General features: G+C 41.3%; 1 protein-coding gene and 1 pseudogene across 1 annotated transcript; both read right to left on the bottom strand.

The window, feature by feature from the left end:
- Nucleotides 1–539: 539 nt before the first annotated feature.
- On the bottom strand, nucleotides 540–1493 carry LOC127030804 (olfactory receptor 13A1-like; annotated as a pseudogene).
- A 12003-nt stretch (nucleotides 1494–13496) lies between these two features.
- LOC127030805 (olfactory receptor 13G1-like) lies at nucleotides 13497–15967 on the bottom strand. The gene is made up of 2 exons (XM_050917539.1): nucleotides 15024–15967; nucleotides 13497–13968 (listed from the first exon to the last, which is right to left on the bottom strand). The coding sequence occupies exons 1-2, from the start codon at nucleotides 15965–15967 to the stop codon at nucleotides 13497–13499; spliced, it is 1416 nt and encodes a 471-aa protein (XP_050773496.1).
- Nucleotides 15968–16224: the final 257 nt, after the last annotated feature.

The raw sequence follows: 16224 nt of genomic DNA on the forward strand, positions 1-16224 counted from the left end.
AGATCTAAGCACTTCGACGTGATTATCAGTGATTTCAGCTCTAGTGGTCACTTAACAAAACAAAACACTTTCTACAGAGCCTAATCAGCTCTGCCTTTAGACAGGGGAGAGGAGGAGGTCAAATGGTGCCTATGACTCTAAGGCGGAGCTCACACAACCATGCAGAACCACCTGTCCCCACTCTCTCTCTCCCTTTCTCCACTGCAATCTGGCATCTGAGCCCCCTGTTTAGTGAGTTCAGTCCAGTTGAGGGTGACGCCCTCCGTCAGGACAAGCTAAGTACAGTTCTACTGCTCTTTACTTGTGTAATTAGGATAACAACATTTACTGAACCCTGCATTAAATATTTTTTATTAATTATTAAATTCAATGTTTAAAAAAAAGTATGCAATACACAGATTGAGAGAAGAGTGTCTGGACATCTGGGTAAAGTGCTTAGATTATCCACAAATGTATGTGTATTGAAATCATTAGTTCCATGAAAATTTACACCACCTTTGAATCTGACCTACAAGGGACAAGGCAGGTGAAAATGGGGTTCACGCTCTCAAAAATTGTTGTTTTGTGGTGAATGAAAGGATTTTCCTGATTTCCACTTTGACCTCCTCATTGCGCAGACTGTAGATCACAGGATTCAGGGTGGGAGTGACTAGGGTGCGAATTATGGCCACCATCTTGTTTTTATCCAATGAATAACTGGAGGTCGGCTGAATGTAGGTGTACATGGTGGTGGAGTAGTACAAGGTGACCACAAGCAGGTGGGAGGAACAGGTGGGAGAAGGCTCTCTGCTTCCCTTTGGAGCTCTGGATTTTCAGTATGGTGATGATAATGAAGCTATAGGATTAGGTGGTCAGCAAGAAGTTCCTCATGGCCAGGAAGATGACAGCCATGAACATCATGATTTCGTTGACATAGATGGAGCTGCAGGAAAGCACTAGTATTGTTGGGAACTCACAGAAGAAATGCTGGATTAAGTTAGGCCCTCAAAAATCCAGGCCCAGCACAAGCAATATATTGACAAATGAACTGATGGTACAAACAGCCCAGACACTGACTGCTAAATGGATACAAATTTCCTTACTCATGAGTTTTACATAATTCAAGGGGTGGCAAATGGCTACATACTGGTCATATGACATGACAGTGAGCAGCAGAAGCTCTGTAACCAGTGATGATGTAAAGACAAAGAGCTGGGTGATGCAGCCTCCAAAGGAGATGGTTTTCTTCTCCTTCTCATCAGGTTTTCCAGCATTTTAGGTACAACCGAGGAAGTGCACAAAATATCAACTAGGGCTAAATTGGCGATGAAGAAGTACATGGGAGTGTGGAGAGGTGGGTGGATGACAATAGACATAATGATCAGGGAATTGCCCATGATGACAGCTGCATAAAGGCACAGGAATAGCCCAAGGGACAGCCCCTGGTGGTGAGGATGGTCAAAGAGCCCCTGCATGATGAACTTGGTCACTCTGGTGTGGCTACTACTTTCCATTGCTTGAGTGTTCCTTCCATAGCAACAAAAGTTAAAGTTTTGGTCAGATATTGCTTCGGAAACTACAACAATAAGGCGACTGAAGTATCTAGATGGACCGATGGGAGAGGGATGTATGGGGATAGAGTGAGAGTGAAAGAGAGAGAGAGATCTTTCTTGCTGCTCTAGATATTTCACACAATATATAAACAAACTGAGCTACATTAAAATATATTAGCACAATAAAGTGTCCCTGCTACTGAATATATAATCTCCCGACATTTGACTGTGGAAGGGGGGAAATATCCTGGTGTTCTCAAGGACAGGCACATAAAGTCAGTTAGACTATTTACTTAAACTATGAGTGTTAGGTGTCCACAGTATGATCTCAAGACATCATTCTTTCACTAGTAGTCTTATTAGTAACCAGTATTCCACTTTGAACACTAATACATCCATTGCGGTCTGGACATTTTCAGTATATATAACATACAATGTATACAATACAAAAGTCAACAGAGTTATACATATATGTAAGTGGAATGAAGATGCACAAAAGGCAGGATTTGATTTCCTTTTAACTCATTCTGGTGTAAATCAGACATAACTCCATTGCAATAAATGAGGCTAATTCTCCACTCATTGGAGATGCACTGCTATACAGCTAGTGACAATAAGAGAGGAATCAAGCCTCTCATATTTCATTTTTGCGATAATCTATGTGTCAATAGACAAATGTTGCTTCATTATTAGGAATAGTGTTAACGTGATTTCACAAGCAATCCCTGTTGTATTACAGATAAGTTTCCCTGCTTTGTCTTCAGGTGCCTCTAGTCTTATTATTGCTTTAATGCTTTTGCTGATTTTCCTCACACTTCTACTGGAGTAAATCAGGAGTATCTCCTTTAAAATCAATAGATTTACTCAAGTGTAAAAATCATGAAAAAAATAAAAGTACCAGACCCAGCAAATCTAATTATGAGATCATATTAGACCAATTTTTCATGTATTATAATAAGCATTTTGTAAAATATGTTGTCAAGCTTTGCATCACATCCCAAATTCAGTTGCAAACTTTTGAGGAAACAGACAAAAGGTTGTGAGTCTTGTATCCCTTTCATAAGTGTCACAATATTGTAACTCTACTGGCTTTAGACTTGAGTATAGTTAGGTTAAAAAGAACTGCAATGATGTATGTGAATTTAAATTAGAATTTTTTTGTCAAATTGAGATCAGAATCCGGTTCAAGATATATAAACAGAGTTGTAGGAATGTGTATTTCTGCAAAGCACATTTAGACAAATGACAGAAAATATAATACAGCACATAAATTAATTTTGCTTGACTTTCAAAAGCATATAAATGAATTAATAACTTAACTCTTACTGAATTTCATAGGAAGTTGGTGCTTAACACATCTAAGGGCCTTTGAAAATATCATCCTTAAGAAGAAAACTTGATTTAGAAAGAAAGAAAGAAAGAAAGAAAGAAAGGAAAAGAAATTCTTACCACTCATTCAATCTTCAAACACAATAAACCAAACAGCAATTGAAATAAAGACTCTGAATGAGATATGGCTTGTTGAAGATGATTGTTGTGACTATAGAGTAGGTTTTTGTAGTGAAATCTTGCATCCTTTGTGAATTTGGCAAAGATTTAACTCTCAAACAAGGCCCTGAAAGAGAAGGTAAATGGGAATCACATGAAAGAGTAGAAATGAGAGCCACATTTGAATTACAGGTGTCAAGGCTGATTCCCCACTCAGGCACCTTGAATGCAGACAGTGGGGATCTGCAAGAATTCTAAAAATTAACACTGGCCACTCCAGGCTTGTATTAAACTCCCGAGGTTACAGCTTTTCTCTGACCTTGGATTGGTAGATGCTGCCACCACTCAAATACAAAACCCCTTTGAAAGCCCAGGAAGGTGCACTTGGGAATTCCTCCCTGTGGGGTACCTTTAAGCCCTTTCACCCCCCTTCAGAGAAGAGCTGAGAAAGAAAAACAAAGGAGATCAGCTGTTGCCATCAGCTAATTAAAGGACGTGCACAAACTTCTTAGAACACAAAAATCCAATTCTGTTCTTAAAAAAGGTAAATTTTATTAATAAAAAAAAGAAGGACAATATATCTGGAAATTCAGGCTATTGCTAGATTTAAAAAAAAAAAGAACCACAAGGAGTAAGCACCAAGAATAGCTTTCTTGAGTCAGTTTATAGGTTAAAAGCAAAAGAAAAGCACCTGGGTTAGCACTGAGGAATCCATAATCCATAAAGAAATAAAGAGAAATACACCTTATCGAGTCTCCCTAGCTATTTCCTTATCTACTTACATATCCAGGGATTTAAAAGAGTAATTTCCATGTATGAGACGGATGATTTTTTTCATACCTGACCCAAGCCTCTTATAGCACAGCTGTGCCCTGTCTGCCTCTCCCCGGAGAACAACAGACGGAAAAAAAGGATTCTTTCCTCAATTTTAAAAATGTTTTAGCCTTCCCATTGACTCTTTTGGCCAGGTGCCCACTCACTTCCTTTTACTTATGCATTGCACTGAGATTTTTTTTAACACTTTACAGGTAGAGCAATTTGAGACCAGCTACTAAAAGAGATTTTATAGCTACAGGCTGGCTGGTGTCCATAAAAGTCAGCCACCCCGCAATTCATTTATCAGAACAGGATAATCCTGTATAGGAAGGAAAACTCTTATTGAAATTGAACAGATCAACTGTTGGATCAAGAGCATAGATGTGACCCAGAGTTATGTTATCATCACACTTACGGAGGCCTGTCATAAACAGATAGTTAAGGGTTAATGTCTCTTTTACCTGTAAAGGGTTACAAGCAGTGAACCTGGACCATCTGACCAGAGGACCAATCAGAAGACAAGATACTTTCAAATCTCGATGGAGGGAAGTATTTTTTTGTGTTGTTTGTTTGTCCGTTGTTCTCTCTGGGTTCTGAGTGACCAGATGTACCTACAGGCTCTCTAATTTTCTTTTCAAGTAGTAAGTACAAGTAGAAAGGTGGTTTAGTCTTTTTGATTGTTTTCTTTATTTGCAAATGTGTATTTTGCTGGAAGGATTTTAATTTGTATTTGTGCTGGGGGGAAGGCTTCTCTCTAGTGTCTATAAGCTGTAAGACCCTGTAACATTTACCATCTTAATTACAGAGACAACTTTTACTTTTTTCTTTCTTTTATTAAAAGCTTTTCTTTTTTAAGATCTGATTGATTATTCCCCTTGTTGAGGCTCAAGGGAATTGAGTCTGTAGTCACCAGGGAATTGGTGGGAGAAAGGGAGAGAGAAGGGAGGGGGGAAGGTGGAATTCCTCTGGTTTTAGATTCATGGAGCTTGAATCTGTATTACCTCTTGGGGAGGGGAAAAGAGGAGGGGGGAAGGTCCATTCCTCTCTGTTTTAAGATTCAAGGAGTTTGAATCATAGTGATCTTCCAAGGGTAGCCCAGGGAGGGAAAGCCTGAGAGAGGCAACAGTGGGGGAAAAGGTTTAGTTTCCTTGTGTAAGATCCAGGGGGTCTGGGTCTTGGGGTCCCCTGGGAAGGTTTTGGGGGGACCAGAGTGTACTAGGCACTGCAAGTCCTGGTTGGTGGCAGCACTACAAGATATAAGCTGGCAATTAAGCTTAGGGGGATTCATGCTGGTACCCCATCTTTTGGACGCTAAGGTTCAGAGTGGGGGTTATACCATGACAAGGCCCATTGCGTCAATTACACAAAGTGGGGATTTTCTGAAAAAAAAAAGACATTGCCTTTCTTCATACTTTCTTTGAAAAGCCATCTCGTCTTGGACATTTGTTCAACCTCACAGTATGAGTGCTTCTTGTATCTCGATGACCAGAATGTACAGTCCTAACAATTCTTCTAATAAGTAATATTTTTCTAACGCCATCAAATATTCACTCCTAGAGTTTAAGGCCAGAAGGAACAATTAAATCATCTAATTTGCTCTCTTGTATATCACAGGCATGATAATTTCAACCAGTTACACTTGTATTGAGCCCTATAACTTGTATTTGGATAAAGCATCTTTCAGAAAGTGCTCCAGTCTGAATTTGATGCCATGAAGAGAATCTACCACTTCTCTGGGAATTTGTTCCAACAGTTAGTCACTCTCAGTGTTAAAAATGTCTGCTTTATTTCTAATTTTAATTGTGATGGCTTTAGTTTCCAGCCATTGATTCTTGTTATCTGTTTCTCTGTTAAAGAGGCCTGAGTTATAACTTGGCAATATATGACCCCGAATGGCAACCTGTGTGTTACAAATAGACACAACGGTAGTAGTAGGATTTTATGTTTGTATTTTGTATAATTAAAAATAAAGGATAAAGAATAATAATGTAGCATGGTGTGTGATTTAATCATATCCTGCCAGCCACCCTTTTTCAATAGCAGAAAGGAATGGCCTAATGGGCCATTGGTAGAGATGCATCAGCCAGATCTATGTCTGAGATGAGTTCAAGGCAGTAACAGACCTTTTAGGGTCACCACTTTATAGTAGGTTTGGATTTTAAAATAAGTAAAAGAATAATCACTTCTGGGCTGAAATCTGGGCCTCAATCTGGGCCTGTATTTCTTTGTCTTTTAACTCCAGGGTTCTTATATGGGCAGCCTCAAGCGTTTTGTCTTCTCCCTCTCCTCCACATCCAATTCAAAGTGCTTTAAGGTCATTTGTCTTTCAGGTTCTTCCTTTCTTTTCTTGGCTTCCAATCTGGCTAAATCTAGTTTCTTTTGGACCTCCCTTTCTATCATCCTAGCCTTCCTGCGTTTAGCCTAGCCTGATATGAAAGCTAGAAAGTAAAAAAAGCTTGTGAATTCCCTTGCATGACTTATCTACTCTGCCTCCAGGCAAAGAAGAAAAAAATCCAGCTGCTCTCAGCTTAAAAAAATAAACAAAAACAAAAACAAAAAACCCTGGTTTTCAATCAGCCAAAAGAAAAAAAAGGTTTTAAAATCCTGAGGTCTGTGCTTCTGGTTCAGATTTATCTCACCACTGCCACCATGTCAGGGTTCCCTCCCTACTCTGTACTTTGAGGTAGAGATGTGGGGACCAGCATGAAAGATCCCCTAAATTTATATTTCACCAGCTTAGGTTAAAAATTTTCCCATGGCACAAATTCCTTTCCTTGTCCTTGGACGGTACTGCTGCCACCACCAAGTGATTTAAACAAACATTCAGGGAGAGGGAGCCCTATCCCCCCGCAAATATCCCCCAAGTCCCTTCGACCCCTTTCCTGCAGAGGCTTGAGAATAACATACAAACCAAATAGGTTAACAGGTGAGAGCAGACCAGACCCTTGAGTTTTTAGGATACTCAAAACCAATTAGGTTTTTAAAAGAAGAAATTTATTTTTAAGAAAAAAGTAACAGAATCACACTTGCAAAGTCAGGATGGAAGGTAATTTTACAGGGTAATGAAGATTTCAAACACAGAGGACTCCCCTCTGAGCTTAACTTTACAGTTACAAAAATCAGGATAAAACTCCCTCTTAGCATAGGGGAAATTTGCAACCTAAAACAAAAGAGAATCTAATGCATTTGCTTGCTATTACTTACAATTTTTGTAATTTTATATTTATCATTTCAGTTGGAGCTGGATTACCTGCTTGATTCTTGTTACCTGGTACAAGGTGAAGAAAAGAGCTGTAATATAACCGAGTATGAATATTTTCAATGGCTCAAACAGGTACAGTAAGATAAAACCACACTCCAGTATAGGGTTAACCAGGCCATCAAACACATGAACAACAAAATTCAGAAAAGAAGTCCCATAAAAGCAGACCTATGAGAAATGGGACCAATTTATGTACCTTAAAATGGGAAAAAGCGGTCACTTGCTGGAATCAAAGTGGATAGGCCCTTGCTCCATAGTGGACCACCTTAGCTGATTGATATACTACACTGAAAAAAATGAAAAACTGAATCATAGAAGATCAGGGTTGGAAGAGACCTCAGAAGATCATCTAGCTGAACCCCCTGCTCAAAGCAGAACCAATTCCCAGGCAGATTTTTACCCCAGTTCCCTAAATGGCCCCTTCAAGGATTGAACTCTCAACTCTGGGTTTAGCGGACCAAAGCTCAAACCACTGAGCTATCCCTCCCCCCATTGTGAAACAGATACATGCTTCACAAATTCATCTGTTTACATATATAATGATGTTTGAATTCTTTGAAGAAAAGGACATCTCAGAACCTGAGCACGAGGCGCTGCTTAACCATGACCATTCTAATCCACGGAAAATGAGACTCCAGCATAAGATCTCCCTTTATCTGCTTCTGGGAACTTTTAGTGCCCAGATAATTAGAGCAATCATGGGAGAAGATGCAGCCCTCTACATAAGCCAATATTTAAGGAATAATTCACGCCCTACCAGCCAATCAACGTCATGGATAAAAACACATTGATTCTAATGGACAAGCAAAACGAGATGTAGTAGACATCGTATTAGGAGGAGTTGCTTTTGGAGCAGGAATTATGAATACTGTGGACCTAGAGGTAATTGAGAATAAGTTCCTTGTCCCAAGTGACAGATAGTCTCATTCACAAGCAGGCAGATACAAGTGTGGATTTGGTACAAATAGGTCTGGGGAAACCAAAAAACAATATGGAATATGAGGTGGTAGGTGAACATCATTTCCTAGCTGCTGTATAAGCAACAAACAAAACTAAGAAATAAAACTGCCTTGGCCACAGGAAGTACTGAGATGTTATTTCTCAGTTTAGCAAAACTTGAACACAAAATGTTTTGGGTAATACCTGGGAATGTTTGAGTATTAACATAACTTTTAAAACAGCAGAAGACGTCCTTGTTTGACACCCACAAATATGAATGGATGCAATATGTTTCCAGCATGGTTAAGCCTGATTTGATATATTATTAAAATTGCTCACCAACATTCCGTGGAGACAGAAATATGGAAAGTAAGCCCACTCCCAAAATTGACCATGGGTTCTGGGTCAGTGGATCCCATGTGCTTCTAAAGTTAACTGGCTCTGGGTGGAGTCTGGTCACTGTTCCTGTTCCACACTCCCAGGTTCTGACCCCTGGTATCCTGTTGCCTCCTGAATCTGGAATAAGTGTCCCAGATTCCCTGAGCTACTCTATTTGCTTACACGCACTCCCCAAGAGTTCCATCCCACCATGGTCTCTCTGAGCATCTTGTTTAAACCCTTCAGGGACAGCATGGCAGGAAAGCAAGGCCATGCGGAGGGATTTCTTAACCAGACTGTAGCAGGGTGGCCACCTGCTATAATCCTGAAGGGCTCAAAATCAGACCTGGTTGAGGGCTGAGGCTGGGAGAGGGTTCCTACTAAGAAAAGCAGCAAGCCTTGGCGGATTGGGGAACCAGCCACAGATGCGATCACACCCCAATCAGGGCCCAGCTGGCTCTTATAAGAGGGCAGTGGGCCAGGAGCATAAAAAAGGAGTCTTTCTCCCTCTCTCGAGGGAGAAGGGTTTGGGTGCTGGGAAGCTGAACCAAGTACCTAAAGTGGCTCCATGCTGGGGAGAGGTCAGAGGTCAGTGGGGAGCTCTGGCCTGGAAAACCCCAGGCTGCAGGCCTAGTTAAAGGCCTACAAAAGGGTGCTGGGACTGCAGACAGGCAGCCAGAGATAGGCAAAGGCAGCAGTTCTTAACCTCCTTGTTGATGATGAGTGGTTTACAGACTGAAGTCTGCCCCAGGGAGCGGGGGCTAGATGATGACTGGCACTAGCCACTGAGGCAAAGTGGAGATAGGCGGACGAAGGTTCCCCAGGGAGAGGAGACCCAGACCTGTAAAGATACTGCCAGGGGGAAGCACCCCGGACCGAGTGACTGGGGCCCAGCAGGACAGTGGGAAACCAGGTTGCAGAGTTCTGGAGATGCTAATTCCCTGGATGACCAGCAGGTGGCCCCACAGGGGTGAGTCCCACCCCGCCCCACAGACTCACTTTACTCTTAAAAGCACTCAAGAGTTTTAATAAAAAGATCTTGGTCTGATCTCACCCCTCCTGGGAGTCTTGAGGTTTGGAAGTAACTGAGCCCAAGCACAGTCCTTCCTCTTCTGTCCCTCCTTCTCTTCCGGCTTAGATGATGTGATGGGCAGTTCCCCAATCACAGCATTTTGCTGCTCCTACATAGGGGGGATAGATATGGCAATTTCCTGCAGTATCCTGAAAAACATGATTACATTGTGTTTAAGTCTCTTTGGCATCCATTGCATTAAAAGCAAAGGTGATGGATTGTTGTGAGTATCAGGAAGTATTATGAACCTCAGTGAACAAGAATGGACTTTTGAACAAACAGTATCAAATGATTTCTCTTGGGAATCTCTAGGGAGAGGAGGCTGCAAATTTTTGCCTCTGGTTGTACAAAACCCCTGCCTTTTGAAGCTACTTCCTCAAGAAATGACCATTCCCTGCTGATTACTTCTTCCCATAATCTGAAAATCAAAGGCCCACGCTGTATAAAGGAAAGTCTGACCTATGCATGCAGGTTCTTGTTCTGAGATAAAGCTGCTATGAACTTGTTACCACAGAAAAACCTCTAGATGGAGCCTGAAGGACTGAGGTGGGGTTATCCCTGGTCGGCTCATTAACATCTGTGTAGGTTCTTTTATTGTTTTAAGATGTTTCCTCTGTAATGATTTCACTTGAACAATAAATGTGCCTGCTTAGAATGTGCTGTGTGGTAATTTATGACTATGGGCATTTACAGGCCTTTTAGGGTTTGCTGGAAATAACACAGTATAGTCAGGGCATTTTGCAGCCTGGAAAAACCCTGGTCAAGAGAGACAGATATTTTGAAGAGGGGTGTCTTTCCCTTGATAAACTAGTAAATGTCTATCAGTTATCATTAAAAGTTTTAATCTCTTAATAATAATGGAAGATAAATATCTTTTTTTAGCTCTAGTACTATATGAACTTGGCTTTATCATGGCACTTAGCTGCTGGAGCTGTATTGATGTGAAAAACAGCTGTTCAATAAGGAATTTGTCTAACATCTGAGTTGTTACACTAATGGGTGAACAGTTTTTTTTTGTGTTTTTGTTTTTTTTAATGGGATATTCACAAATGCTTGAGCAGGTTGTGCACCTGGGACCAGAGTTTGAAACATGAGTTAAGCGCATGGGGCCAGATTTTTTATTTAAGCACTCAGTAAGATTTTCAAAAGTATCTGGAGACTAGATTTACAAGAGGATTTAGGCATCTAACTGCCACTTTAAGGCACCTAAAACCCAGAATCAGGCCTCACTGGGATTCACAAACCCCCTGAGCAGCCACCGCCAAGCACTATAGAGACCTTTGCCTGGCACTATGTTTTTGCACTGTAACCCTTCTGCTATCTGGAGACAGCAACAACAAGGGCTGGGTTCAATGTCCAGGGTCCCTCTCATCAATATAACACAACCCCTCCTCCCCCCAGTAACCGGGGAATATTAAACACACACACACACACACACACACACACACACACACAGAGGTGCCTCTCGGAGGCAACACTTCCCCACTCATAACTATTGAGTCTGTGCACAGCAGAGAAAAATTTAAAGAAAAGAGAAAAGGAACCTGGCACCAGTTTGGGAAACTCCCCCAACCATGATTCAAATATATTCAACCATGAGCAAAACTCCCTCTCCAGGGGACTTTGAGCAGTGTCGTTTGCCTCCATATCTCTCACTTCATGGTGTGAAAAGCCAACAGAGAAAAGTCCCTTTAAGATGCCACTTCCCTCTCCCTCTACTGCCCCTCCCCCATTGACAGCTCCTGTGCTTGACCTGTGGAGAGAGATCAGAGGTGCATTCACATGAGTTCACCTTCCAGATGGGCGGTTGAAGGGCAGTGGGGTGAAATGTCCAGCAATGTCTTAGCTTCCACGCACCACTGCAACTGACTCACAATTGATGCTATGCACTCTGCCTCGCTGCCTGCTGCCACCGCTGAGCCCTTGTTCATCGTGCCTTCTTTTGGTCCATCGCACCATCGTATGCTTTGTCACTGATGTCCCTACACCCTCACGTTCCGCTGACACTTGTCTCTCTACTGTGACATCTGTGAGTACATCTCCTAGAGTTTCACCCAGCTCTCAGTGATTTCAGCTCTCAGCCCAGGGAACCACGCTGCTAGTGAAGGCTGGGTTGTCTCCTCCACAGAACTGTTGTCCCACAGCCAATCTAAGCACTTAGACTTCATAATCAGTGATTTCAGCTCAGGTGGTCACTTAACAAAACAAAGCACTCTTAATGGGAGCCTAATCAGCTCTGCCTTTAGACAGGGGAGTGGAGCAGGTCAAATGGCTTCTATGACTCTTATGCAGAGCTCTCACCACTATACAGAAACACCTGTCCCCACTCTTGCTCTCTCTTTTTCCACTGCGATCTGGCATCCAGGCCCCCTGCCTAGTGAGTTCAGTCTAGTTGAGGGTGATTCCCTCAGTCTGAACAGACTAATCGCAGTTCTACTTCCCTTTATTTGTACAATCAGGATAACAACATTTACTGAACCCTGCATTCAATACTAAAGTGATTTTTAACCCAACACTAGCCAACACTGATCACTTTGGCAACACAACTCTGTCTGCTGGATCCCTATGCAGAGTAGTGGGCTTCATGTAAACACAGTCTGGTCCTGAAGCCTTTTTCCTCCAGCTCAGGGGAGAGCTCATTCAGACTTTGCTTACTGCAGTAAAAATTCCCCAGCACCTCTGCTGCTGCATCTGAGCATGCACACTGTTGCTCCAGTCAAGGTGTCCAGAGCAATGCAAGAACTGGGAGAAGACAGATGTCCTATGTCTATGCCAACACTTTGTCTCTCCTCTTTCTTATCTCTCTCCATTTATCATTAGTCTAGGAAGAGTCTGTCTACAGTGCTGTGGGACTGTGACCAAAAAGACAGATAAAAGCAACCCCTTAAAGAGACAGACCCTGGTTTGCCAGATGTAGGTGTGACTAATCAACCTGACTGCTGTGCCTGGGTTTCTTTAGGCTGAGGTTGCAAGTGTGAGTCAGCACAGGAGTCAGAAGCAGCACTGCCAATCTTTGCTGTCTTTTTCTGTCTCTTTTCATACATGTTTGTCTTGTTTCAGGATCTGACTCCAACAACAGCAGGTCATAGTCATCAAAACTGATATTTTCTCTTTTCTAAGATTATCTTTAAGACCATTAAAAAACAAAGTCCAAACAGAGGTTTTGTGTATGAAAGTCTCTGCATATCTGAAAGGAAAGAGAATAAGGGAGATTGTTGCAATGAAATCCTTCTTTCAAACATTATTTTAAATATATCTGAACTGTTTTTGTTTGGGTATGTTTCTTTTTCTGGGACTTTATAAACAGTTAAAAAAGAAATTCAATGATGGATGTTATAATAAGTCAACAGCAATAAATGGACATGAAACCCATGACCTCAGTGAATTCTTTGGTGTTGTAACAGTGAGCAACAGTTACTAACATAGCTTGTCTTTTGAAAAAAATAGTTAGATAATAGAAATTCTTGTATTAAAATCTCTGATCTGAGTCCTTGACACATGGACTGGAGACCTCCAGAACTCAACTAATCTGTGTTTGAGAGGTTCCTGGGGTTTAATGTCTGCTAAGGAAATAAGGCAGAGAGAAAGTCAGTTTGATATTTTTTATCATATTTACTCATGGAGGCAGAGAATGGAATATTGTGATTCTATGAAACTGCATTTCCATAATGTGCTCCACAATGAGCCAGATTTTTATCAGTATTTCAGCAGTTAAAGGGTTTTCCTGGAGCACCTAACATGCACTGAAATCAATGAGTAGGTGCTTTTGAAAATCCCACTAGTATCTAAATACTTTTAACATTCTAACCCAATATGACAGCCCAGCTAGTGTGACTAGTATATTCCATGAGGCCTGATCCCCAGCTAATGTAAATCACTATAGCCCCACTGTAGTCAATGCTACACATTCCCACCTGGTGTAAATCATTGTAGTTCTATTCAAATGAATGGACCATAGTACAAATTTATGTCTCATGAAGTTCATAGTTTTGCCACCTGTGCACCTGGCTTAAAAGAAACAGGGCAGGTGATAATCAGGTTCACACTTGGAAAAATTACTTTTTGTGGTGAATGAAAGGATTCTCTTAATGGCCACTTTGACCTCCTTGTTGCGCAGACTGTAGAAGACAGGGTTCAGGGTGGGAGTGACTAGAGTGTACATTATGGCCACCTTCTTGTTTTTATCCAATGAGTTACTGGAGTTCGGCTGGATGTAGGTGTAGATTATGGTGGAATAGTACAAAGTGACCACAAGCAGGTGGGAGGAGCAGATGGAGAAGGCTCTCTGCTTCCCTTTGGAGCTCTGGATTTTCAGGATGCTGATGATAATGAAGCAATAGGACATGGTAGTCAGAAGGAAGTTCCCCATGGCCAGGAAGATGTCAGCCATGAACATCATGATTTCGTTGACGTGGGTGGAGCTGCATGACAGCGCCAGTATTGTTGGGAAGTCACAGAAGAAATACTGGATTAGGTTGGGCCTGCAAAAATCCAGGCTTAGCACAAGGAATATGTTTGCAAATGAATTGATGGTACCCACAGCCCAGACATTGACTGCTATATGGATACAAGTAGATACAAATTTTTGGTGAGGTATTGCATCAGAAAACTACAACAATATGAAAAAACAACAACAAAAATGAGGAGTCCTTGTGGCACCTTAGAGACTAACAAATTTATTTGGGCATAAGTTTTCCTGGCCTATAACCCACTTCTGGATATAGCATGGTTTCAGTTTATATCACACATATAATATAGAAAAAATACAAAAAAACCCAATAAATTATAAAAAGTCAGCAGCAATAAATGAACATGAAACCCATGACCTCACTGAATTGATTATTGTAACAGTGAACAACGGTTTGATTAATATTTTATATATTGTTGGGACTGAGACATTACCTTACTAACACAACTTGTCTATTGAAAAAAAAATAGTTAGATGATAGAAATTCTTGTATTAAAATCTCTGATCTGAGTCCATGACACATGGATTGGAGACCTGCAGAACTCAACTAATATGTGTTTGAAAAGTTTCTGGGGTTTAATGCCTGCTAAGAAAATAAGACACAGAGAGAAAGTCAGTTTGATATTTTTTATCATATTTACTCAAGAAGACAGAGCATTTTTCATAATGTGCTCCACAATGAGCCAGATTTTTATCAGTATTTAAGTACCTAAAAGGTTTTATTGGAACTCCTAATATGTACTGAAATCAGTGCGTATTAGGTGCTTAGGTGACTTTGAAAATCTCACAGGGTATCTAAATACCTTTAAAATCCTGACCTAATATGACAGCCCAGCTAGTGTGACTAGTATATTCCATGAGGCCTGATCCCCAACTAATGTAAATCACCATAGCCCCACTGCAGTCAGTGCAACACATTCCCACCTGGTGTAAATCATTGTAGTTCTATTCAAGTGAATTAATCATGGTGAATATTAATGTCTAAAGAAGTTCATAGATTTGCAACAAGTTACAACATCTGTGGACCTGGCTTAAAAGGAACAAGGCAGGTGACAATCAGGTTCACACTTCAAAAAATTATTTTTTGTGGTGAATGAAAAGATTCTCTTCATGGCCACTTTGACCTCCTTATTGCGCAGACTGTAGATCACAGGGTTCAGGGTGGGAGTGACTAGGGTGTACATTATGGCCACCATCTTGTTTTTATCCGATGAGTAACTGGAGGTTGTCTGGTTGTAGGTGTAGATTATGGTGGAGTAGTACAAAGTGACCACAAGCAGGTGGGAGGAGCAGGTGGAGAAGGCTCTCTGTTTCCCTTTGGAGCTCTGAATTTTCAGGATGGTGATGACAATGAAGCTACAGGACATGATAGTGAGAAGGAAGTTCCCCATGGCCAGGAAAATGTCAGCCATGAATATCATAATTTCGTTGACATAGGTGGAGCTGCAGGACAGCACCAGTATTGCTGGGAACTCACAGAAGAAATGCTGGATTAGGTTGGACCCACAAAAATCCAGGTGGAGCAGAAGCAACATGTTGACAAGTGAATTGATGGTACCAACAGCCCAGACACCAGCTGCTAAACAAATACAAATTTCCTTGTTCATGGGTTTTACATAATGCAAAGGGTGGCAAATGGCTACATACCGGTCATATGACATGACAGTGAGCAGCAGAACATCTGTCGTCAGTGATGATGTAAAGACAAAGAGCTGGGTGATGCAGCCTCCAAAGGAGATGATGTTCTTCTCCTGCATCAGGTTTTCCAGCACTTTAGGTACAACCAAGGAAGTGCACAAAATATCAGCCAGGGCTAAACTGGCAATGAAGAAGTACATGGGAGTGTGGAGAGGTGGGTGGATGGCAATAGACACAATGATCAGAGAATTGCCCATGACGACAGCTATATAAATGCACAGGAATAGCCCAAACAACTGCCCCTGGTGGTGAAGATGGTCAAAGAGCCCCTTCATGATGAACTCAGTCACTCTAGTGTGATTACTATGTTCCATTGCTTGAGTGTTCCTTCTATAGCAACAAAGGTTAAAGTCTTGTTCAGGTATTGCATCAGAAACTACAGCAGTATGAAAAAAGGAAAACAAGAAGTCCTTGTGGCACATTAGAGACTAACACATCAATTTGGGCATCAGCTTTCGTGGGCTGTAACTCACTTCTGGGTATAGGATGGTTTCAGTATATATCACACATGCAATATAGAAAAAAAACCAAAAAAAACCCCATAAATTTGTGAGTCTCTAAGGTACCATGT

The sequence above is a fragment of the Gopherus flavomarginatus genome, chromosome 11 (genome assembly GCF_025201925.1).
Source record: "Gopherus flavomarginatus isolate rGopFla2 chromosome 11, rGopFla2.mat.asm, whole genome shotgun sequence".
In the NCBI taxonomy this organism is placed as follows: Eukaryota; Metazoa; Chordata; order Testudines; family Testudinidae; genus Gopherus; species Gopherus flavomarginatus.

What these genes read in the sequence shown, in the direction of transcription:
- LOC127030805 (XM_050917539.1), bottom strand. Translation starts at nt 15,967, where the DNA reads ATGGAACATAGTAATCACACTAGAGTGACTGAGTTCATCATGAAGGGG. An exon ending in ACAAAAAATAATTTTTTGAA is followed by an intron (nt 13,969 to 15,023) that starts GTGTGAACCTGA and finishes GGATTTTTGCAG; the next exon opens with GCCCAACCTAATCCAGTATT.